General features: G+C 43.0%; 1 protein-coding gene across 1 annotated transcript; it reads left to right on the plus strand.

Annotated features, from left to right (window-relative positions):
* On the plus strand, positions 1 to 25,046 carry prdm14 (PR domain containing 14). Its single transcript, XM_048528770.1, has 8 exons — positions 1 to 451; positions 544 to 600; positions 3,248 to 3,408; positions 3,717 to 3,984; positions 4,078 to 4,280; positions 7,883 to 7,984; positions 8,799 to 9,021; positions 24,835 to 25,046. The coding sequence occupies exons 1-8, from the start codon at positions 1 to 3 to the stop codon at positions 25,044 to 25,046; spliced, it is 1,677 nt and encodes a 558-aa protein (XP_048384727.1).
* Positions 25,047 to 26,745: the final 1,699 nt, after the last annotated feature.

Here is a 26,745-nt window from a genome sequence, read left to right on the forward strand (position 1 = left end):
ATGTCGCTGTCGGGAAAGGACCAGCTTTTCGCCATCGAAAGCTTCAAGCGAGCCCCTGCGCCCAGGATCCCGAGCTATATCAGCTCCCTGGTGCCCCAGCCCCGGTTCCTGGACGGGGGGCCCTTCCTGCCTCTGCCACCCCGGGCCAGCCCCGGCTCCAGCTCGGCCCTGCCTTTCAGTTTCAGCAGTTTCTCCTTCCTGGGTCAGTCTCGGGCACTGAGCAGCACTTTGCCGGTTTCCCCTGTCGCTTTGGAGCCGCGGAAGGCAGTGGGTAGTGGTCTGGGCAACCAGGAGGCCCTGCACTACCAACCCTGTCTGATGCCAGGGGCAGAGAGGACACCGTTCACTGAGGAACATCTCAACACTGTGCTGTACGGCCGAATGGACTCCGCCAGTGCTGACCAACTCGCCCCCCACGCTTTCTCAGGACTGCGCATCTCCGGCAACACAGGTACTGAGGCCAAACGGGGCCGGGCAGCAGCAGCTCTCCTGCAGAATGCCAGGCCTGGCCAGTGACCATCTCCCTGCTTTTTTATCCCGCAGGTGCGCTGGAGGACCAGTACCAGGCGGTGGACAGAGAGTGTCTAGAAATCCCAGTGGGTGAGTGAGGGAGGCAAAGGGGGAGGGAGAGGGCAGCAGAGAGAGGGAGGGAGAGATGGGGTGGGGAGGAAGAAGGAATGTTGGGGAGGGAGGGAGAGGGAGTGGGTGGAGAGGGAGGGGCTAAGGAGGGAGCGGGAGGGTGTAGGAAAGGAGACGGAGGGTTGAGGAGGGAGAGAGAGGGGGTGGGGAGGGAGAAAGGGGGAGGGAGTGAGCAAGGGAGAGGGTGGAGAGGGAGGGGGTAAGGAGGGAGGGAATGTTGGGGAGGGGGAAGGGGTGGGAAGGGAGACGAAGGTTGGAGGAGGGAGAGAGGGTGGGGAGGGATGAGTGAGTGAATGAGAGTTGGGAAGGGAATTGGAGGGTTGAGGAGGGAGGGGGTGGGGAGGGAGAGGGAAGGTTGGGGAGGAAGGAGTGAGGGAGAGATGATGATGGAGAGTGGATGGTGAGGGAGGGAGGGAAAGTGGGAGAAGGTAACCAGTGAGGCTGGGATGGGGAGATGAGTGAGTGAATGAGGGGAGGGAGGGAGGCTGCCAGAATGAGAAAATCAGATTTACATTTCCAAATGTTTCAATGTTTGAGGATCTCCGTAAGCAGCTTCTAGCCAATGGCGTCTCGCTTGGAGTGCGGTGCACATGGCGGTAATTTGCACACAGAAAGATCCCACAAACAGCAGCGCCTTGATGACAAGGCAGGCCTCTAGCGCGGCTGCTCCTGAGAAATAATTATTACTCAGGAAATGGGGAGAAACTCCTGGGGAATAGGGCCCCAGCCAGGGCTCTGGCTCCTTGGCAGCCCTCAGTGCTGCAGGCAGCGCCGAATTTCCTGGTCAGAGCTCGGCAATGGGGCCCACATCCTGCTGGGCATGTGTGTGGGTATGGGGGGTGGTGCGGCTGGTGGTTAGTGCTAATGGTGGGACTCAGGAGGCTGCGTGGGTTTGAAGGTTGGGGGAACAGTCTGTGGGCTGGGGGACAGACTGGATGAGGGGCTGGGGGACAGGCTGGGGACTGGGGGACAGACTGGGGGATGGGGGACAGACTGGGGGATGGGAGACAGACTGGGGACTGGGGGACAGAGGGGGGATGGGGGTCTGGGATCCAGATTGGGGACTGGGGGACTGTCTGGGGGATGGGGGACAGACTGGGAAGGGGCTGGGGGACAGACTGGGGGCTGGGGGACAGGTTGGCGACTGGGGGACAGACTGGGGACTGCAGGATGGACTGGAGACTGGGGGACAGACTGGGGAGGGGCTACGGGACAGACTGGGGGCTGAGGCACACACTGGGGACTGGGGGATAGACTGGGGGCTGGGGGTCAGGCTGGGGTCTGGGGGACAGTCTGGGGGCTGGGGGACTGACTGGGGGATGAGGACAACCTGGGGGCTGGGGGACAGACTGGAGACCGGGGACTGGAGGACGGACTGGTGGCTGGGGGACAGCCTGAGTGTTGGGTGACAGCCTGGGGACTGGGGAACTGACTGGGGGATGGAGGACAGACTGGGGAGGGGCTGGGATACAGACTGGGGGCTGAGGGACAGACTGGGGACTGGGGAACAGACTGGGGGCTGAGGGACAGACTGGGGGCTGGGGGTCAGACTGGGGGCTAGGGGACAGACCAGGGTGCTGACTGAGGGATGGGGACAAACTGGGGGCTGGGGGACAGACTGGGGGCTGTGGGTCAGACTGGGGGCTGGGGGACAGACTAGGGGCTGGGGGTCAGACTGGGGGCTGGGGGTCAGACTCGGGGCTAGGGGACAGACTCGGGGCTGGGGGACAGACTCAGGGCTGGGGATCAGACTGGGGGCTGGGGGATAGACTGGGGGCTGGGGGACAGTCTGGGGGCTGGGGGACAGACTCGGGGCTGGGGAACAGACTGGGGGCTGGGGGTCAGACTCGGGGCTGGGGGACAGTCTGGGGGCTGGGGGACAGACTCGGGGCTGGGGAACAGACTGGGGGCTGGGGGATAGACTGGGGGCTGGGGGACAGTCTGGGGGCTGGGGGACAGACTCGGGGCTGGAGAACAGACTGGGGGCTGGGGGTCAGACTTAGGGCTGGGGGTCAGGCTGGGGGCTGGGGGACAGACTGGGGGCTGGGGGACAGACTCGGGGCTGGGGGACAGTCTGGGGGCTGGGGGGACAGACTCGGGGCTGGGGAACAGACTGGGGGCTGGGGGTCAGACTCGGGGCTGGGGGACAGACTCGGGGCTGGGGGACAGACTGGGGACTGGGGGACAGACTCGGGTCTGGGGGACAGACTGGGGTTGGGGGATAGACCCGGGGCTGGGGGACAGACTGGGGGCTGGGGGTCAGGCTGGGGGCTGGGGGACAGACTGGGGGCTGGGGGATAGACCCGGGGCTGGGGGACAGACTGGGGGCTGGGGGTCAGGCTGGGGGCTGGGGGACAGACTGGGGGCTGGGGGATAGACCCGGGGCTGGGGAACAGACTGGGGGCTGGGGGTCAGACTCGGGGCTGGGGGACAGACTGGGGGCTGGGGGATAGACCCGGGGCTGGGGGACAGACTGGGGGCTGGGGGACAGACTGGGGGCTGGGGGACAGACTCGGGGCTGTGGTGGTGGAGGGCGCTTCACCGCTCTCCCAGCCTTTCTCTCCCCATCCAGCGGCATTGACCCATTTCTGTCTCCGCTCTCTGGCAGGACTCGCGGTCTCTCACACTTTCTACGGCGGAGTGCATCACCTCGGCGTCTTCTGTTGCCAAACCCTGATCCCCAAGGGGGTCCGATTCGGCCCATTTACAGGAAAAGTGGTGAATACGAGTGAAATTAAAACCTACGACGATAACTCCTTAATGTGGGAGGTGAGAATTACACTCGGGGCATCTCAAACAGGGAGCAGGATATCCGAATGCTGTTTTTTAAAAGTTTGCAGCTGACGGAATGCCAGTCGTGGAGGGTGAGGGTGTGTTTGAGTGTTGACTCTCCCAGAGAATCTGGTTTCAATAGTTGGGGAACGGGTCTGTGCTGTCAGTCTGCTCTCTCATGGGACAACTGTATGGTATAGTTCCAGCTATATGCTCTCTCTCACACACACACGGGACAATAATAAGGAATAGTTGCAGCTGTATGCTCTCTCTCTGTCTTTCACCTGGGACAAATTGTGTTCCAGATTTTTGAAGGCGGCACACTGAGTCACTTCATCGATGGGAAAGGGGCGGCTAGTAATTGGATGGCCTTGGTGAACTGCGCCAGGACGCCCCAAGAACAGAATTTAACGGCTGTCCAGAGCGAAGGCAAAATCTTTTACGAAACCTGTAAGGATGTGGCAGAGAAGCAAGAGCTGTTGGTGTGGTATGGGGACTGCTATCTCCAGTTTATGGGAATCCCGGTCACTTTAAAGGAAATGACTGAAAGCCCATTCGCACAGCAGGCTGAAGGTTAAAACACTTAAACGATTTTCTGCCCTTTTGCGGTTTACTGTCATTAGCCGCGATCGCTTGACTAAAATGCCACTTTCATTCCATCGGCAGAGTCCGCTGAGGGTTTTAAATGTGAGAGGTGTGGGAAGGTATTCGCCTACAAATACTACAGGGACAAACATCTGAAATACACCCGCTGTGTGGATCAGGGAGATCGGAAATTCCCCTGTCACCTGTGTAACAGGTCGTTCGAGAAGAGAGACAGACTGAGGATCCACATTCTCCACGTTCATGAGAAACACCGGCCCCACAAAGTGAGTACGGCTCCCACAGCCAGCTGCTTATTCATTCCTGAATGGGCACCAGAAAGGCCGAACTCCAAGGCCAGTCCCTGACGGACACAAAGTACCTACCTCTGGACCTGGAGGACCGGGTTCAATTCCTACCTGTTTCGCAGGGGTACCGCATTATCTCCGATATTATTAGGACCACATCCCCAAACGCAGTCCGTGAATTCGCACGCATTGCGTTTCGGTCCGCTCCCTATTTTGAACGAATGAATTTCCCCTCAAACTGTTCTATAATCTTACTGTCCGTGTGCAGCGGACCTGTGCTCACTGCTTTCGCTTCGTCAGCCCCCAATGCCCCGGAGTCGGTAATGAGTGGAACTAAATCGCAATATTGCAAAACATTTGATGGAATGCAATTTCTGCTTGAAAATAATCCTCACTTTCTGAGTCCATTTCCATAAATAGCCACGACAATTCATGGAGGTCATAGAATCTAGAGTTATACAGCACGGAAACGGCCCTTTGGTGAAGCAGTCCATGCCGACCAGATTAATTTAGTCCCATTTGCTAACATTCGGCTCATATCTCTCTAAACCCTTCATGTACCCATCCAGGTGCCTTTTAAATGGTGTCATTGTGCCAGCCTCCACCACTTCCTCTGGCAGCTCTTTCCATGCACGCACCACTCTCTGTGTTAAAAAAAGGCTTGCTCCTTAGGCCCCTTTTAAATATTTCCTCTCTTCACCCTATCCATGCCTCTCATGATTTCATAAATCTCTATAAGGTCACCTCACACCCTTCGTGCTACAGGGAAAACTGCCCCAGTCTATTCAGCCAGTCCTATTGTTTAAACCCTCCAACCCGGGTAAATCTTTTCAAAACCCTTTCAGATTTAACAATATCCTTCCTAATGCTGTGAATTTGAACATCCCAATGAACTCACTTTGCAGTTGTACATAAACACTTCAGTATGCCCTGCTATACACCTCGACGAAATGATTTCTTTTTGATTGGATCACATACCCACCGATTCACTTCAAATGACATGACTCTTTCTTTCTGCAAAGGCTATAGCCAGCAGTGACACAATGGGCCAGATGGCCTCCTTCTGTAATAAAAAAATTCATGGTTGTATTTGAATTAGATGCTACCAGGAGTAAACCGTTGGCGTAAGTTTTCTTTTAGCTATCCCATCTCATTAAATGATTCCTGAAAAATTGTAAGGAATATTCTATGCTGTAATTGTCATTTAGGGATTTATTGTCTAATAAAGTGGAAATGTTGGGAAGACAAACACATATTGATACAAATTTTTCAATACTATTGCAACAATCTAGGTTGTGAAATCACACAAATATGCTGATGGCACTTGTTTTAAATTCTAGTATGGCCCAGTACTTCGCTTTGTATCGATTTTGTTTTACTTCCCCATGAAGTAATTACAGATACAGTATCAATCCTGATAAACACTTTCTTCAGTTCCACCATTCTGCACCTGAAATGTAAGACAACCGTCTAACTCAGCAGATGTGCACTACATCCAAAATGTCTGGACCATTTGGCTACATATACACATAAGCAACACATTTGGAAAATCAGAAATGATTTGTCAACAATGTGATTACTTTTCTCTCAGTACTGCCACCATTATCCATTTATCAATATGCTTACTTTCCTGTCAGGAGTACTGTTGCAGTTGTAAACATATGCACACACAAATTAGGAGATGAAAACAGGGCATTCAGCTCCTTGAGCCATCTCCATCATTCCATAAGATCATGGCTGCTCTGTTTGTTTCAAATTCCACATTTCCACCTGCTCCTGATAATCTTTGATTCCCCTGCCTCACAAAAGCCTATCTACTGCCACCGCAAAACCTCCATGATGCCACCTCCATTCTCTGAGGCAGAGAGTTTCAAAGTTGCACAACTCTGAAATGGAAATAAAAATTCCTCATCTCCATGGAGATAAATCTTAAAAACAGTGCTCCCTAGTTTAGACTCACCCACAAGAGGAAAATTGTTTCCGCATCTATCTTGTCAAGACTGTTCTGGATCTTATATAGTCTTGTAAACTCCAGTGAAAATAATCCCAGCCTGATCTATCTTTCCTCACAAGAGAATCCAATTCTTTTTCTAGATCTCAATGTAGAAAACCTCCCCTAAAACACCATCCTTAAATTTCTGTTCAATCCTGTTGCAATAAAAGATAACATTCCATTAGCCTTCTTAATTACTTGCTAACTTTTTGTGACTCATGTACTAGAGCACCTAGATCACTCACCACCTCAGAATTCTGCAGTTATCCTCCATTTAGGCAATATTCTGTTTCTTTATTCTTCCTGAAAAAATAAATATGTTCACACTTTGTCACAATATACTCTATCTGCCAGATTTTTTCCCCACTCACTCACCCTTCTGTATTAGTCTATAAGCTCATTGTGCTTTCTTCACAACACATTTTCCTACCCAACTTCTTGTTTTCTGCAAAAATTAGCTACCATGCTTTCGCTTCCTCAGCTAAGTTGTTCCAATAACCTGCAAATGTTGAAGCCCCAATGTAGACCTCTATGGGACTCCTCTTCTCACATCCTCCCAATCAGAAAAAAGGCCCATTTATAAATATGTATCAGTGATAATGGGAACTGCAGATGCTGGAGAATCCAAGATAATAAAGTGTGAAGCTGGATGAACACAGCAGGCCAAGCAGCATCTCAGGAGGCTCTCTGATAAAGGGTCTAGGCCCGAAACGTCAGCTTTTGTGCTCCTGAGATGCTGCTTGGCCTGCTGTGTTCATCCAGCTTCACACTTTATTATCTCCCATTTATAAATATTCTGTTTTCAGTCAGCCAGCCAACTCTCGATCATTGTTAGTGCGTTACCGCCTGTATAATAAGTGTTTACTTTGTGAAATAAATTTTATGTAGTACCTTGTCAAATTCCTTCTGGAAATCCAAGAAACAGTGGACCAATGGGTGTCAACCTATCCACAGCATAAGGTATTCCAATAAAGAAATATTATATCTTCTGTATGAACTATTAAATATTAAATAACCATGACCTCACTTTCACAAAACCATATTCTTCCCAATTATTTTGAACTTTCTAAATCTTGTTTAAGCTTTTATGAATTTTTCTAACCAATTACTTAAGAACACTCTTGCTTTCACTTCACTCTTAGCATGACATTATATCATCAATTAGAGAGATGCCAAAACTTTGCTTGCATAGCTGTTTCTGGTGACACAGCTAAGAGATATGAGAATCAACAGGGTATGAACCCATTGTGCTCAAATGCATTGTTACACCAATTCATATGGCATTCCACTACTATCCAGTAGGGAAATCAAGGGTTACAGGGAAAACACAAGAAAATGAACATGAGAAATCTCAGATCAGCCATGATCCTATTCAAAGGAGGAACAGACTGAAGGGGCCAAATTGCGTAGTCCAGTTCCCACTTATTATCGTCTTAAAATTTCATTACACTTACTTACCCTGCATTGCCATAGCCAACTCCTTCCTCCATATAATTCAGTGTAATGTTGACAATCAATTTAATTATATGCAGGAGATAATGCTAAACATTACATCTCTTTATAAAATGTGACTCTTTCTGTTAAACAGTGCTCAGTGTGTGGTAAGAGCTTCTCACAGTCATCCAGTCTTAATAAACACATGAGAGTTCACTCAGGAGAGCGGCCATACAAATGTGTTTACTGCAACAAGGTAGGTTCATGTATCTGTTTGCACTGTTACTGTGAGCAGGGCATGTAGTGAAAAGAAATAGCGAACTATAAATGAACATTTAAAACAGTAAAGAAATAAAAAAACTAACGAAAGTTTTCTGAAAACAGGTCACAGGACCCAAAATGTTAACTCTGCTTTCTTTCCACAGATGATGCCAAACCTGCTGAGATTTTTCAGAGATTTCTGTTTTTGTTGCAGATAAGGAAGTAAATTCATTTCTTAAAATATGTTTTTTATGTTGAGTTCGGAGTCATGCTAATTTTGCCAATTCTTGACACCTGGGTCTGCCACACTTGGCAACAAATTCAAAGCTTGCTTGTCGGATTTTTAAAGTTGGCAACCAAGAAGACACAGTTCTGAGGATTTTAACTCTGATTTCTCTCCATTGATGCTGCCAGACCTGCTGAGCTTTTCTATTAGTTTCTGTTTTTGTTTCTGATTTCCAGCATCCACAGTTCTTTCGATTTTTATTAAGACATGTATCTTACATGTCCATAGGTTACAGCAGATCCTAGGCATTTATTTAGACATTGCTCTTAACTCTGCATGACCGTGTAATGGGAACCAGTAGCTCAGAGATAACTGTCCAATAATGTGAAAAAACATAATGTGTGACAAATGTTTGGAATAAACTACTGCATGTAGCTGGTTCCGATAAAAATATTGAAGAGATCTTAAATTCAGCTAGATCCAGTGGTATGAATGTTGGAGAGAAGAGTTTAAATGTTTTTATGTTGTCTTTGGCAATTCTTATAAGCATCACAAATAAATTTATGCTTTTCCCTGCCTCTAGGCCTTCACTGCCTCGAGCATCTTGCGGACTCACATTCGGCAACACTCTGGAGAGAAACCCTTTAAATGCCGACACTGTGGCAAAGCCTTTGCCTCACATGCAGCTCACGACAGCCATGTGAGACGCACACATGCCAAAGACAAAGGCTTTGCTTGTGCAATCTGTGACAAGAACTTTGTGGAAGCGCATGAGCTCAAGTATCACCAGGTGCAACTCCACACAGGTCAGTGATTTTAAAAATTATGATGGTAGACCAACAACAGCCAGTGACTTAATAATCAACACAAAGAATTTATACTCCTTTGAGACACAAAACCCAACAGGAAAGGTGAGACAAGTATGGCTATCAAGGGAAGTTAATGATCATATTAAATGATGGGAAGAGACTTACAAAGTTGCCAAAAAATTGGAAAACCTCAGAGTTGAGAACCTTTTAGAATTTAGCAAATTCATGAAACTGATAACAAAAAAATATGAAAGAACAGTTTGAGAAACATATCAGACTGTAAAGGCTCTACAGTTAAGCAAGAAAAGGAGAATATTGTCAAACATAAATGTGAGTTCATAATAGCCAAACACAGAATACTTTACAATGGGGAACAAGCAAATGGCAGAAAAACTAAATAAATACTTCGTGTCTGTCTTTTTGGAGGATAATGAAGACAAGATCTCCTGGGAATAATTGAGAACCAAGGCAATGAGAGACTGAAAGAATTTAGTATTGTAAATAGCCCTTTTTTGGGATTGAACTTGAGTATTGCTGAGAAAAGATATATTTTGTCAAAAGTTTTCATCATGCATGCATCAGAACAATTTGCAAGAATGACCAAAATCGAGGGAATGCAACTTCTATTTGTAGCTGAGGAGAGTGCTAACAAGTGGACTCTGGTTGGTAGAGGTGTTGCCAAAGTGAATGCACAAGTTAGATATGACAGTCACCTGCCAAGTTTAGTTTAAATTTTAAACCAGGCTGGTTGACACTGATTGGTCTTAGCATTGTCCTGAGAAATGAGCCCTAGAACGATCGCACAACCAGGATGATTTTCCACATGCTGCCCAATTGTGGAATCATATCAAAGTTTGGACACTGTTGTGAGATTTAGAAGCATGGGCTGGTTGGGAATGGTCATTACTTTTGTGAATAGCCGAAGGGATATTCAGAGTAATATCATCTAGCAATCTTTGGGCCATATGGCTTACATTCCAAGCATCACTTTGGCACCGAAATTCATTCGTGTGATAGGCCGAATGATTTTTTGGCTTGACAGCAGCATCTGGTTGGTGGCAGACACCACTTGTTGCTGATGTGTGGTGTGAAACAGTGAGCTTCCCTATTTGGTCAAATGTCTGATATGCTTCCAGGGTAATCTGGCAAAGGCTGGGGAAAGAAATAATGGCTAAGGCCCATCCTTTGCAATATACAGTGAGAAATGATCTGATCAGGAATCCATTATCTAACAGAATGTCTCTGACAGCAGTACTCAGATGAGTATCAGTGAAAAGGTAGTACTGGAAAAACTAATGGGACTGAAAACTGATAGAACCCCTGGAGAATGTGATCAACATCTTAGAGCTTTGAAAGAGGTGACTGCAGAGGTAATGGATACCTTGATGGGCATCTACCAAAATGTTATAGACTATGGAGTGATTTCTACAGATTGGAAGTAGCTGGTGTAGACCTATTACTTAAGAAGGAGAGAGGAAATGGTGAACTGCAGACCTGTGTGCATAATGTCTGTAACAGGGAAAAAGCTAGTATCTATTTAAAGGAAATGATAACTGGAAATTAAAAATAAGGTAGGATTGGTATGAGTGAATGTGGATTTTATTTCCTTTTTCTTGGGCTGACAAAATTTGTTGCCTATCCCTACTTGTTCTTTATCTGAATGCCTTACAGGGCCATATCAGAAGAGAATTTAAGAGTCAAATGTATTTCTGAGGATCTGGGGTCACATGTAGGTTAAATCAAGTATTAGCGAGTTTTGAGAAGATTTGTAGCTCAGGTTGAGGTTCTGGATGTGAGTTTGCTCACTGAGCTGGAAGGTTAGTTTTCAGACGTTTCATCACCATTCTAGGTAACATCATCAGTGAGCCTCCGACGAAGCGCTGGTGTTATGTCCCGCTTTCTATCTATCTGGTTAGGTTTCCTTGGGTTGGTGATGTCATTTCCTGTTCTTTTTCTCAGGGCATGGTAGATTGGCTCAATCTACCATCCCCTGAGAAAAAGAACAGGAAATGACAATATGGTCATGGCTGATTGTTTTAATGGACTCAGTTCCACTCATCCACCTGCTCAACATAACCCATAATTCCTTTCCTGTTCAAAAGTCTATCTATCTTTGCCTTAAAAACATTCAATGAGGAAGTTTCAACTGCTTCACTGGGCAGAGAATTCCACAGATTCACAATTCTTTGGGTGAAAAAATTCCTCCTGAACTCAGCCCTAAATTTGCTCTGCCTTATTTTGAGGCTCTGTCCCTAGTTCTAGTTTCACTGGCCAGTGGAAACAACCTCCCTGCTTCTTAGCAATTCCCTTCATAATCTTATATGTTTCTATAAGATACTCACTCATTCTTCTAAATCTGCTAAGTTGAATGAAGAGGTAGACTTGAGAGGGCAAGTAACCTGCACTTCTCCAATTTCCTATGTTTTCTTACTGAGCTAAACACTCTCAGAACAAATCATAAGTGTGCAGATGTTACCTATACAGAATAACAGCAGACCTGAAGTAGTTGCTGATTCCCTGTTCTTCTCTACACAGTGAGACTACAGGTCAATGCATAAATGATCACACATGCCCTCACAGGCTTCAGGATGGTAACTGAATTTGAAAATTAGGAGAATAATGTGCCCATTTCTACCTACCGACAGTTAAACACTCAGAAATAATTTTTAGAAAGTTACCAAGTGGTCCAATTGATTGTTTGGGGACTATCTTCTTGGAATTTATGTCATACTCCTGGATTAAATACACTGCACACGATTTCAAGGCTGATTTAGTCCAGTTTGCATCTCTGTAAAACCAAGCCACTATACAGTGACACTAACATTGAGGTGGAACTGGCCGATTTTTGGGGAATATGATGATAATATCTGTGCCCTTCACAAATGCTGATGAATCAACTTACTTCAAGACAATTATGAATTCCTGACCCTGTTCTATGGCAAGAAATTGTCATACATATGTGGGATAACATTAATCTTAGCATTTATTAAGACTAATGAAGATTTATTTCATTGATAACTGAGTTGGTGAAGCCACTGAGCCAATCACAGTGAATTTCCAGCTTGAGGATGTGTAGCACAGTAGATAGTGTGATAGCTCTGAGCCAAAAACTCTGAGTTGAAGTCCCACTCAAGGAAACAATGACCAAAGAAGGAGTGTTTATGATTCCGCCAAAAATGCTAATTATGAATATGCCAATGGCAACAGGAGAGGCTCTAGGTCTTCCAGAACAGTGTTGTAACTACCCAGGGTAATAGGTTCCACACACAAGCTCTTACTATACTCCATACAAATATCCTTCTTTCTTAAAGAGACTGCCAAAAGACAAAGAATGTCTTTGACTTCAATTTGTGGTCAAAAGTTACATTAGTCCCAGAGGACTGTAGGGCTACTCTGTCATTAAAGAGAGACAAAACTGGTGATGATTGAACCTGAATGTTACCATCCCTCAGGTGAGAGGTTAGGAAGAAGGCTCCTTCAAGATAATCTGAGTGAGAATTGAACCCACAATGTTGGCACCACTCTGCATTACAAGCTAGCTGGCCAACCAAGTGAGCTAACCAACTCACTGTCAATTTAAGGGCTATTCTAAGTTAATTAATCTCTAATGGATAACAGTTGAGCTATTTTAATTCACCTCAGCCCTCATCCCTTGGTGGAATGAAGAAAATCAGCAATCAGCCAGAGTTTATTGCCATAAATGATATCCATTGGCCCTAATGTTTGTGTGGATACTGGAGGGAAACAAGATTGGGTGAGCATAGGATTATATTTGGTTAGTTAGCCACAAACATGCATTGGTCTAGGTAACATACAGTTTAGTTCCATTGACAAGTTTATAGAGGTATTGCTGATTTTCCTAGAACTAATTTTCAGCAAGAATCATTGTTATTAGCTGTATTTTAAAATCCCATTGTTTTCCTTCTCATGGCTTTCTAAATTTTTATTTAACTTAATTTTCTAATCAACCTGTTCAGAGATGTTATCAGACACCTCTGGAGTAGATGGGACTTGATCCTAATCTTGAATGGGAACATTACTGATGCGCCACAAGAGGACCCTGCACAGCTTTCTTTCTTTTTTAAAACATTGGTTGTGGCCAGCCAGCTCAGAGTCAGTCCTCTGAACTGAGGAGATTCTAAATTTCCACGTCTTTCTATTTGGAGCCCACCCACTTTTGGACAAATGAAAATCTCATTCGGTTTTTATTACTGAGTAATGCTTAGTAATCTGTTTGAACAGGGAATTATTATGGTCAAACCAATTCCGCCCAGTTCTCATATCTTCAAAAGTGCTTTTGCCTTTGGACATCGACTGATATTAAAACTCTTGATGATTTCCTCCTCAAGCACCCATGGGCACAAAGGCCAAATGAAGCATCATTATTGCCATCCTGGCTGACATGAGCTCATGTATCAGTGAACAGTGAGGGTTGCATCTGGGACTTCCCATTCTGTGACTCAGCTACTCAATGCCTTAATGAGTTGAGTCACCAGAGAGCTGTATAACTGTTTGAAGGCTTCCTGTTTTCAGGACTCAAAAGGAATTAGTACCAATTATAACATTTTTCTGTCACCGGTAAACTTCTTTAATGGCATGCTGAGGCACTTTCAGAACTAATGTGATACATTCTCCAGGTTAACGTCCACAACAAACATCATACGCCAGTGTCTATTTCAATACTTGAGAAGGGTGTTTGACACAAAACTGGGCACAGTTGCTTTTGACATTCTAACCCATGATGATTCTGCACAGTCGGCTGGTTGAACTTTATTAATGCAGTTTTATAAATAAAGGGGAAAATTAATTATGTTAATAAATAAAAATTAAATATTTATTGCATGAATTGAGAACGGTTACACTGCAAATGTGCAAATATCAGTCTGACAACAGTGCCAAATGAGTTTGTAGAATATTTTTGTGATGGTATTCTAGAATAATATGTTGTGGAACCAACTAGGTATATTGCTATTTTAGATCTAGTATTGTGCAACAAGACAAAATTAATTACTAATCTTACAACAAATTTCCACTGGGAAATAGTGATCCTAACACAGTGGAATTTTATATCAAATTTGAAAGTGCCATACTTTAATCACAGACATGAATCTGAAATGTAAAGTCAGTTGCATATATGTTGGGGGGTGGGGTAGTGCGGTTAAGGTTGTTTGGTTACATAGAGTAAAAGTGTAGCGGTAAAAATACAATTGGGAACATTACAGGAAACAATTCAAAAATGTTCAATAAAAACACATTCCGTTGAAAAACAAACACTCAGCAAAAATATCCATCTCTCACTCACTCAAAAAATTAAGGGTCATATTAGATTAAAAGAAGGCCTTATAATTTTGCAAAGAACGCTAGCAAGTTTGAGGATTGGTAGTGTTTTATAGACCGGCAGACAGTTGATTAAAAGGGAAAGAATAACAAATGAAAGAAACAAAAACAGAAATTGTTGGTAAATCTCAACAGATCTGGCAACATCTGTGTTGAGAAATTAAGAGTTAACAATTTAGGTCCAGTGACCCTGTAAAGAAAGAAAAAAACAAAGGAGGAAAAGGCGGAATCATTGAACAATATTTTTGCCTTCACAGTTGAAGAGATACCAGAAATACAGAGTAAATCAGGAGTTAAAGGGTGCTTGAAATCAGCAAAGAAAACATTGGAGAAATTCAAGGGGCTAAAATGACAAATCCCCAGGATCTGATGGCTTACATCCTAAAGTTTTAAAAGAGAGCGTGGTAAAGAAAGTAGGCGTGCTGGTTGTAAATTTCCAAAATTCCTTACATTACATGACCAGCATTTTAGAAAGTAAGAAATGTAACCCAACTATTCAAGGAAAGAAAGAAGGAGAATGGGAAGCTACAAGCCAATTAGCCTGACATCAGTCAGGAGGGAAATGCCAAAATCTACAATTAAGAAAGACTTTTAACAATATGTTCAAAACATAGTATGACTGGAACAAGCGAACATGGCTCTAATTAACTTATCATTCTTTTGCGTGTAACTAGTAACATAGATAAAGGGGAGCCAGTAACTATAGAATATTTAGAAGAGGTGTCAGGAATGCATATGGGCTTTTATTAGTTGAAGCATATGGTGGTCAACAGGACTTTAAAGTAGAAATTTGGGGTGGAAGGGAGGGTAAAACTCCAAGAAGTATAATGGCCAATGAGAAACAAAGCAGCAGGTTAACATCTGTGGAAGTAGACTCAACTGCATGGAAAAGTATGAAAAAAGAATGAAAAGAAAAGAGAACTCAGGAGTGGCTATTAAAGTCTGCAGCACTCAAAATTAGGACAAAGTGTTTGGAAAGGGGTAGGAATCAAACTTCAAGCATTCTGGAAGAAGGGATGACAGCAAGAAGAGGGACAATAAATACAGGAATGAAGGTGTTCTATCTGAATGCACGCAGAATATGAAATAAGGGAAATGCTTACCCAGCAGAGGATGGTGAGTATCTGGAACTCTTTGTCTGTAAGAATAGTCAAAGCAGCAACCCTCATAACATTTAAGAAGTAATCAGATGTACACTTGCGATGCTAAGGCATACAAGGCTATGAGCTAAGTGCTGGAAAATGAAATTAGAATAGTTGGGTGGTTGTTCTTGACCAGAGCGGACTTGCTGGGTCAAAGGGCCTTTTTTGGTTCTATAGACCTCTGCGTTTCTATGAATACCTGGATTTCCAAAAAGCATTCATTAAAATGCTACAGAAAGGGATATTATGCAAAATAGGGGCTGCTGGAATTGTCAGTGACATATTAACATGAGTAGAAGATTTGTTAATGGACAGGAAGCAGGAAATGGGAATAAATGGAGCATTTTCAAGTTGACAAGTGCGGAGTGGCATAATGATCCATGCTGAGGCCTCGGGTACATACAATCTACATGAATGACAAACAAAGAGAGCGAGTAATTTATCTAAGTTTGCTGGTAGCACAAAACTAGGTGGGAATGCAAACTGAGAGGAGAACATAGAGGCTGCAAAGAAATGTACACAGATAAAGTGAGTACGCAACAAGGTAGCAGGTGGAATGTATTGTGGAAAGTGTAAATGCATTCACTTTTCACTGTAGGAAAGCAAACTATTTTTTGAAAAGCATTCAATTTGTAAATGTTGAAATTCACATGGACTTGGGTATACTCACACAAGGAACACACCAAGTTACATGTAGGTACAGGAAGGAATTAGGAACCCAGATGGTATGTGGGCCTTTACTGCAAGGGAATTCCTTTATTCAGTCATGGGATGAGGGCATTGCTGACCAGGCAGCATTTGTTGCCCATCCCTAATTGCCCAGAAGGCAGTTGAGAGTCAACTACATTGCTGTGGCTTTTCCTCTCCAACTGACCCATTTGAACTCCCTCCCATCAATACCCTCATCTACCTTGCTGAGCTAGTTCTCTTGCACTTGCATGGGCACCAGTTATGCCTACCAATTCGCTGGTTATGTTGAACAGTCCCTCTTCAGTACGTACGCTGGTACTTTGAAAGGTGTATATAGATTTTCAAAAGATGTTTGATAAGTACCACATAACAGCCTATAGAATATAGAATATTGAAACAAAATTGCTTGAGTTATAATAAGTAGACAACTATGATGAGACGGAGGAAAGCATTACTGCATGTAACTTTATCTTTGGCTCATGGACCTCTGATGGCTATGTATGGCTGTCACTTCCTAAACCAGAGGTCAATCCAATGGCATGCCAATTGGAAAGTGTAGAACCTTGCAGTGACTGAAAAGGTGTTGGAGAGAAGAACACAGGGATGTTTCCAATAGCTTGCTGTTAGGATAACTGATTTTCCTAATGTTTATCAACAGCCTTGACCTGGGTGTACCGGGAACAATGTCAACATGCGTGAGCCATAAAACTTGGAGGTATTGTGAACCGTGAGGAAGATAGTGATGAGTTTCATAGAATCCCTACAGCGTGGATGCACACAATTTGGTCCATCAAGTCCACACAGACTCTTCAAAGGAAATCCCAGCCAGACTCACCCCCTTCCACTCTATCCCTGTGACCTTGCATTTACTCTGGCCAATCCACCTATCCCGCACATCCCCTGACAGTAGAATTTAGCATGACCAATCTACCTAACAGCACCGTGTGCAAGATTGCAGCTTCCAAATGATCTACATGCTTGCGGAGGACGACCCCACCTACCTAAACCTTATTTGTCACAGGTCCTGACCTCATGTTGGCCATGCCTCTTACCCATGCAGGGCCATTCCTATGGTTCCTAAACTAAACTTTACCCCCCGAAGTAGATTGTCTCTCTCACTTAGCAGAGTCTTCAGTCAGGCGTGGCGTTCCTAATGCCCTTTCACCTTCCCCTGCAGATCTGGGAAGATCAGATTTAACCTGGTGTAGAGTCTTCTACCCATTAGCAACTGTGTTGGAGTTGTCCTTGCAGTTGCGTGAGGGATAGACCCATACTTAAATAGGAACTGGAACAGTTTGGTATTGAGTGAAGCTGTAGGCTGTTTTCTTTAAGCTTCCCTCAAAATTTGGGCTGCTGTTTCTGCCTTACCATTAGATGTTGGATGGTATGGAACTGGCCTTCCATGTCAAATACCATTTGACTTTAGGAAATGCTTAAATTCCCTGCTTGTGAATGATGGCCTATTCCCTTTGATCAACACTTCCAGAAGTGATGCATTTCAAATAATGTACGCAGTTTTTCTATTGTTATCCCTGTGTTTGACGAACGAGCTCTATGCACAGCCAGGCACTTTGAGTGAGTGTCCACAATAACTAAGAATGTTCAGCTTGTGAATGGACCTGCATAGTCGATGTGTAACTGAGTCCAGGGTTTACACAGCCATTCCACAAATATGGGGGATTTGCTGGTGGTAATTTTTGTCCTTGTTGGCACTCTGGGCACTATCCCACCAATGCGGCTATGCCTGCATTCAATCCTGGCCACCTGACATAATTTCTCACGAACATCTTCTGTTTGCGAAGCTGTGGATGACCCTGGCGGTGTTTTGCCAATATCTGGTGGCGACCTTTGCTTGGCACAATCATTCCTGCTCCCATGATAATATGTTTTCCTCAACTGTGATCTGGTCTCTCCAGGTTCAAAAAGGTTTCAGTTCTAGTTGTGATGGCCCTTTGGTTTCCCACATCACCGTCAGCTGTTTTGAGTTTTGCCAGGACCAGATCTTTCTGTTTTCCAAAGTCTGACATGGTCAGATGTGACTGGAAATGTGTCCAGAAAATTTAAAACCATTACAGACTTTTGCAGTAGCTGTACCACCAGTGGTGTATCTGCCAGTGGGAGGCAGCTCAATGCATCCAATGTTTTGACTCCTGCCTCTATTTCTGCTGATAAGGCAAATGGCACTGGATAGGCCTTGCAGAATCATGGATTTGCTTCTTGGTCAACATGCTTTGGCTCCCTTGCTAGTCACTAGACATTCCTGAAAAACCCCCGGGTATTTAACCAGGACTTCATTCAGGCAGCTATTTTCTAATTAAATAATGTTGAGCCAATCAAGGTGAATCCTTCTCGACTAATTTTGCCCCATCACACTTGGGCCCGATCTATCTACTACAGTCAGTGGTAAATGAACCAACTGCTTCTCGTAAGAGACCAGAACTGAAGATGTACCTTTAACCTGGAGGAGTTCTCCGGTATAGGTTCTCAGTCTGGCCGAAGTCTGGCACAAACTTAAGGGTTGGAGTCAAGAGTGAATTTTGTTAAAGACTGATTCTGTGATCACTGATATAGCCACGCCAGTATCAACCTCCATTAGGACCGGGTGACCATTTAACCCGATTATTTTTGATTGGTTCCGATTTGGATGTTGCTAAGCAATGTAACTGTTCCAGAACAGATATAGGTGGCCTTTCGAGGGTGCACACTTTCCTGGATACTGGCCCGAGCTCTCTTCCACAACTTAGGCCTAGTGGGACTCTTTTGCTTTTGCAAGTCCATATGCCGGCTGCAAGTACAATGGTTTGCCAGCCTGGATTCTTAAGAAGATTGCCCGAGGCTTGGCTTTGTTTTGGGGTTTTGCTGTGGGCTGACCTAGAGTCCCTCTGTTAAGGATATGTCCTGTGTGTGGCTATGCAATTGCCTTCACTCAAGTGGTGCTCCCCAAGCTCAGTCGTAACTGGCGAGGCTTTCTACTTCCATCAGAATAACTTACAACTCATATTATCTAATTACAACAATTTCCAACAATAAGGCCAGTTGCAGTACCTGTTTGAAGTCCCGTTGGGCTTCAGATGGCAGGGGCTTTTGCATAGTTGTGTCATAAATCCCACATTCCAAACAGTCTCTCAGCATCTCATTCAGGGTTAAACGAAAGCCACTTAACCTAATAAAAATTGCGATACAGATTCCCCTGGTTCTCAAGTTGTCAAATAAAACTGATGACGTGTCAGACTTAGAAGGGGCTTGAGGTTGTAATTTTCCTTAAAAAAATCCATTAATTCTTGAAAATGTTTAGTTTCTGCTGCCTCGGGGTAAGTTCAGCTGCCAACAACCGACAGAGCTATGGTCCAGCAGCTGTCAGGAGAATTACTTGTTGGGACAGATAGAAGGCAACATTATTTGCCTGGAAGAAATAACATATTCTCTCCATATACTGGGCCCAGTCTTCAACAGCAGGATCAAATGAGTCAAGCCTCACAAATGATGTGAAATGCTGGTCTCCAACTCAAAGTTGACAGTTGCAAGCGAATTTCTTAAGGAGCATGCATTTCAATCATCACCATTGAAATAACTCCACAGAGGCCAGTATTCCATCACCAGTCATCCTTTATTTACATGCGGAGAATCCTTGATACTGATCCAGCTCCTTTATAGCCAGCTCTCAGAGTGAAGGCTGTCTGAGACTCCTGTTCTTATCTGTCAGCCAGAGCTCCCCAATTTGACCAGATCAGGGCCTAGGCGAGTGATATAATGGATAACATGCCTGACTGCAGATCAGAGCATTGCAAGTTCAAGTCCTAGCTAGCTTGAGTTTAGGTGGCATCTTTTAGGTACATAAGGTAATAAGGCATGTTTGTCTTCATTAGAAGGGGCATTGGGTATACGGATAAGTAAGTCATTCTGCAGCTTTACAGAACTTTAGCTAGGCTATACTTAGAATATTGTGTATAGTTTTGGTCACCACACTGCTAGAAGGCTACGGTTGCTTCGAAGAAGATACAGAAAAGGTTTACCAGGATGTTGCCTAGTATGGAGGATTTTAGCTATGAAGGATGGGCTGGGTCTGTTTTTGCTGGACAGCAGGATTCTGAGGAGAGACCTGATTGCAGTTTATAGGATTTTAAATGGCATGGACAGAGTAGAAATTATGAGGCTTTTTCCCTGCGGGAGGAGTCAATTGCTTGGGGACACAGGTTCGAAGTGTGGGATACTTAAAAGAGATCGGTGAGACAAATTTTTCACACAAAGGTTGATGAGTGCTAGGAATGTACTGCTAGAGGAGGTGGTGGAAGCAGACACAAGAAGCACCTGGACAAATACCTGTCTGGGAAGGGAATAGAGGGATATGGATCCTGTAAGTGAAGACAGTTTTACTATGGAAGGGCAAAATATGTTGGCACAGGCTTGGAGGGCAAAAGGACCTGTTCCCAAGCTGTATTGTTCTTTGTATTAACAGCCCCAGTCAGGGAATTCACGTTCTATGACGCCCATCTGGTTGGCCACGTTACAAATACTGCAGGCTACATTTGAAAAGAAGTTCATTTGTGTGAAGTACTTTTGGATGTCCTAACAACTTCAAAGACATTTTAAATTTAATTTCCATTTGCTTTCTCTGTCCTGAGTTTGCTTGGGTCCAACCTCACAAGCATTAACAGCCCTGCTATACTTTGCCCGAGTGATCATTCTCCCTATGTGAGCTTAGTTAGAGGTGCAACTGTCACCACATTATATTGCTGGCTGTGCACTAAGTTCAATTTGAAGAAACGTTATGAAAATGGTAAACTTTGAGAGTTGCAGTTGCAGGAGAATTTTGGATACTTGATACCAGATGGTGGGCATAGACTGTAATGAGATCACTATTTTGTACATCCCCCATGTGATAAATTTGAGGAGAAACTGGTTACTTGATTTGGGTTATTCCTGCCTTGCCACTAACTGAAGAATTCATTGTTCTGTTTAGTCTAACACAATGTGCAAGCAACATACAATGGGCATCATGAATCAGATTTAAAGACCTCCAATATAAATGTGGCTCAAAGGCTTTATCATCTTTCCGTAGTCTTTTCAGCTTTTCGCTTCTGCTTCCTGAGTTGTAAAAACAGCTGTTATTTTTCCCAAGGCAGGGAAATGTTGAGTACCATCCATCTTCTCCAATTTTATACCAGGCATCTTGCTCAGTGGTTTAATAGTTTAGTTCTTAACTGTTTCAACAAACTATTTTATAACCCTTGTTTTCCCAAGCACTTTGACCATTTATTAGATGACAGCAGCAATCACTGGGCACTTGACCACACTTCACAGTGAGCTGCATGGACATTTGGATGATGTGAATTAAGAAAGTAAGCTGGAAAAAGTTTACCAGCAAAGAAAGAAATAGAAACGAAGCAACCATTGTTAGTCAAATTTAAGGATACAACAAACCAACCATCAACAATTTCAAATGGATAAAGAAATAAAGACAAAATTGAAATCAAAGAAGAGATGAAGACTTAACTCAACATGCAAGAGATAACAAAAGGAAATACAGAGAGGTTAGAAAAAAGAACATTTACAAAGGTAAAGCAAAACCATGAAGAAATATAGAGTGGAAGAGTGAAATATTATAAAGATAAATAATTAATGAAAGAAAAAGCAGGTTTTGACTGTGGTAACTAAGGCATAATAACCTCAAAGATGATGAGACCGAAATGTTAAAAAATTACTTTGCGTTGGTATTTATCAGGGTGACTAACATAAGCATATATCATTTGAAGACGTCATTACAAAAAGTAAGAAAAGCGTATAAGTGGGTAAAGAATTGATAAACCAATCAATTTTAAAAGGATAAAAATAAAATCCCAAACATGGTTTAACGTCCATTAAAAGAAGCTGGGTATAGTAGAGAATAATGTTAATATAGCATAGGAAATGGAGTAGTGCCAGAGAACTGGAAGCCAGCAAGTGTGACTTCTATATCTAAATAATAAAATAGAATAAGTCAAGGGACCTATTATCTGTAATGTAGTGTAACTTCCTTTCTTTATCTTATTTTTGTACCTAAGATTTGTGCCTGGATACCTTGTACCTAAGATGGTGCCATGTATAGGCAACATTGTACATGTTTTGCTGTGCCCCTGTTCTTTTGTAACTTGTGTACATGTGACAATGAGCCTAATTCTAATTTGGAATCATACACCAATCAGTTTATTAACAGTGGTAGCAAAGAAGATAGAATTTTACACAAAGTTGTAATGAAAACCATGTGGAAATGAATAATATAAGGAAGAACAGTCAGCAAAAATTATAAAAAGTAGTTTTTTTAAATCTTATTTAATTCTTATTTAATTCTCTGAAGTAATAAAAGAAAGGCTACATTACTAGGCACTGCATGATGCCGACTAAAAGGTTTCAAAAGGCATTTAATAAGAATCCACATATTAGGGTTACAATTAAAGTCAGAACATGTGCAGTTGGAGGATAAATAGCACAATGGGAAGAAAGCTGGCCATGAAGCAGAAGACAACATAAAGCTTAATACTAGTTATTCAGTGGAAAATGCAGCATTCCCCTAAAACTCTGTGCTGGCACCACTGTGATTGTTCATTTATACAAGCAGTTTAGACTCAGGAATTGCAAACCCAATTTTAAAATTTGTGAATAAAATCAGATTGGAAATTTATTTAATACAGAAGAGAACTGTGACAAAATATGGGGAAAAAAAGACACTGGGAAGTAGTAATAAATTTGCAGAATGATAATACGATTCACAAATGAATTTCAAGCAAAGTATATAGTATACATTCAGGTAGGAAGAATTGGAAAATTGGCTTAAAAGGGGTTTGGAAATACAAATCACTAAAAGTTTTTAATCAGGTTAAGAAGATCATGAAAAATCACCAATAGTACAGGGGTTCAAGGGATATTATTGAGAAAGCAGAGTGGTTGCATTAAATATAAGTACAAATTGGGCTTACCACACTAGGATCACTATGAACAGTTTGGGGACTGGAAAAGGTGTAGGATTTAGTGGATTGAACCAAGAACTAGAAAATTATATTTATCAGGTAAGATTTAGTAGTCTGGCAGGCCACTGACAGGCCTTTAATGTTATGAAATGGTTTTATAAAGTAACTTTTAAAATCATGTTTACACTAATGAGAATGACTAAATTTAGTTATCATAAACATAGTATGACAATCAAACACAGGATATACCATTTTTGCCATAGAGTGCTTCATTTGTGGGCCTGCCTGTGACAAGAAGTTGTTGATGCACATAAAGTGGATATATTTGAGGGGACATTAGATAAACAGATTATGGAGGAGGGAATAAAGGGATATGTTGATAGTTTGAAATGAAGAGGATGAGCAGAGTTAATAGTGAAATTGATCTGTTGACTGAATGACCCATTTCACTTCTCTAAAGGCTAAGCAACTCTTGCAACCTGGGCTGGGATAAGCTCATTTATTTAATTCTGAAACCAAGTCTGAAATCTTTTATACAATCCCTACATTGTGAAAGCAGGCCATTTGGCCCGTGCGCTCAACATTCTGACGAGCATCCCACCCAGGCCTGCACCCTACCCTATCCCTGAATTTCCCATGGCCAATCCACCTAACCTGCGCAACCCTGGACACTATGGGCAATTGGATTATAGGAGGAAACTAGAGCATCTGGAGGAAACCCAAGCAGACACGGGGAGACCTTGCAAACTCCACACAGACCATCACCCGAGGATGGAATTGGTGCTGTGAGGCACCAAAGCTAATCACTGATCTGTTGTGTGACCCTCAATATACGTGGTTTAAGATTAAATTGGGCTGTGCCTGTATCTGCATGGAGTCTAACTTCAAGGATAACAAGCTGGCTACCACACTTGCTACAGTTACAATGCAATACTCAAAGGTAGGAACAACTGGTCGACAATATTAACCCATTCTGAAGTAAGAACCTTAGAGAAAAGCTAGTTTTACAGTCCCCTTTCTGGCAAATCCACACAGCAGGATGCGCATGCATAGATAGTAATTAAGAACAGGGTCAATATAGCAATGTCATTAATTGAAATCAATGGAGTAAAATATTAGACGCAATCTTTGCTATTTACATTTTCATTAACACCGAAATAAATGAGTGAATGTTACAGTTTTTTTGGCTAAGTGTGAATTATATCCATCATGATGGAGGTTGAGGCTGATTGGGTTATTTCTCCACATTTTGCCAAACTTGTGTGCTCAACTGGTGTTTCAGCCATTATGGTGAGTAACATGACCGATTTCCAACCCATCTTACCTCACACCATTCCTAGAGAAACTCATCCCTCAACGGAGATCCCGGAATCATCCAGAATCCGTGATGCTGATGCCCTCCTTAAAAGGCCATTGCTCAGTAAGACAAGCGCTGTCAGTCCACAGCTGCCTTGCACTGTTCCTGACATTTGCCTAGGCATGGTAGACAGTGTCAAACAGGCACCTTGCTTTGTGGGCATCATGCTGGAGCAACCTAGAATTGAAAATGATTCAAAGAAATGCTGTGGGAATTAATGTCTTGTATCATGAAGCTACTGCTTTCTTAGACCACAATAGATCACCGAGATGAAATTACTGATTTACTTCCTCTAGGAAATGTGTTTTATTTTTGTTTCTAACATTAATTTGTTAATCAGATGAGAGGCTCCAGGTAAATGCTGAAGTCAGCCAGGAATTGCACCGTTTGCCAATCAATCCGACAGACAATGTGGATGGAGATTACCCTTACAATTCAAGTGAGGAGTCACCGGCAGTCCCGCGGAATCCTTATAAAGGGGAAAGCAGTCCCTACAGAACCACCACAGGAGTCACCACTCTGCACAGCGATGGCTACAGACCCTGGAATTAGCAACCCTCGACAGGATTTGCTGAAGTACCACATAAGTGCAGGCAGTCCTTTCCTGCTCTCAGGGTTAGCAAACTATTGGATTGATGCAGTTTTAAAAACTATGTACAGTTATTAAGGATTTTGCACACTTGTTACAGTATAGATCCTTTAAATGTCATTGCAAAGATATTGATTCCCAAAATGCACACCATGGCTTGGATTTGCACTGATTGAATCTATGTTGAGAATTGCACACCCAACAAAGAATCACTAGTTAGACCACTGAAGTGAGATTATTTGTAAACATGTAGTTACATTTGAAACAATCTTTTAATTATATGTGGAACAGTCTCTTCTCAACCTATATTAATTAGTATAGTACTAGATACAATATTGTAAAGAATCATTCTTGCTTGCATCTTTATTGATATTAAGCAAAACCTAGAAATAAACTACAGCTGATTCAGTTCTTCTAATGGTATAATAAGTTTATCTGGCTAGATATGTGGGCCAGAAAGATTCCTGATCTGATCCCCAATTTGAATGAGTTGATCTGAAACTGGGCTCTAACAGAATTAGAAAAAGACAGCCAGTCAAAATTGTTCGCTCTGTTCGCTTTCCAGCAATCTGCACAGCTGGATTTGCAAGTATTGAAACAGATGTATGGATATGATTGAATAGAAGGAAAATTAGCTGTGATACTTTCATGCTCCCGTAACCTTGAATATTCATAAACAATTAATTCTTATTGGGACAAACAGTAACCTCAGGAAGAGACACAATGAGGGGAAGGGGGAGAATGGTGAGGATAAAACCAAAATAATTAACCAGTGTATTGCGAAATGTGATTGGACCACGATTTCTATACAATAGGATAGTGTGGAAAGGGTATTTGAAATTTTCTGCTTTGACCAACTGTATATTGACTGTAGTGCAAATGGCATGTTGGCCAGCAAATATTTCTAACAATGTTATAATAAATTAAGTGTGCTCTGATACCAATGCTTGACACTAACATTTTAGGCTAGTTGCCAACCAATTGATTCAAAAAATTCCTTTATTTTAGCTAAGAGAATTACTTCTAATCCATATACAAATCCTTTTTAGAAGAATATTTCTGGACTCTTACTCTAGCAGGCACAAATCTTACCACACATATCTGAAATGCCACCCCCTGTTATTTTAATTTAGTAGAAGGAAGAATTTTTAGATGAATTATTAACTGCAGAATCATAGCACCTTACTGCACAAGGAAGACCTTTCCACTAATTATACCTATGCTGTATTTTTCAAATCAATTAGCCCCACTTTTTCTGAATGGCCTTACAAAGGTTTCCTTTTTAAATATACATTTAATTCCTTTTTGAAAGTTAGTTGCATTTTTAGGCACTGCATTCTAGATCAGAACTTAGTGTTATATGAGCACAACATCCAAGACAAAAGCTGGGTTTGAAGTTCTTTGTTTTTGTCCAGTGTTCAGCTCCATGGCACATGTCTAAGCAGTGCTACCAGAATTGATAGGCAGTGATGCACATATCGTTAAGGGCTGTTGGAAATTACCATTCATGAATTGTTTGCTTAGTGCATCATGTTGCTGAGATCTTCTCAGAAATCAGTCTGAAGCTGTTAAATTTACCTGAGAAGCTGCAGAAATTGTCCAATTGTTCAATTATTAATTTACGAGTAATCCACAAGAACTAATTTCTTACAAGAGGTTATA

Source organism: Stegostoma tigrinum, chromosome 5 (assembly GCF_030684315.1).
Source record: "Stegostoma tigrinum isolate sSteTig4 chromosome 5, sSteTig4.hap1, whole genome shotgun sequence".
Taxonomy (NCBI): domain Eukaryota; kingdom Metazoa; phylum Chordata; class Chondrichthyes; order Orectolobiformes; family Stegostomatidae; genus Stegostoma; species Stegostoma tigrinum.

What these genes read in the sequence shown, in the direction of transcription:
- prdm14 (XM_048528770.1), top strand. Translation starts at nt 1, where the DNA reads ATGTCGCTGTCGGGAAAGGACCAGCTTTTCGCCATCGAAAGCTTCAAG. An exon ending in GCGCATCTCCGGCAACACAG is followed by an intron (nt 452 to 543) that starts GTACTGAGGCCA and finishes TTTATCCCGCAG; the next exon opens with GTGCGCTGGAGGACCAGTAC. An exon ending in ATTCGCACAGCAGGCTGAAG is followed by an intron (nt 3,985 to 4,077) that starts GTTAAAACACTT and finishes TTCCATCGGCAG; the next exon opens with AGTCCGCTGAGGGTTTTAAA.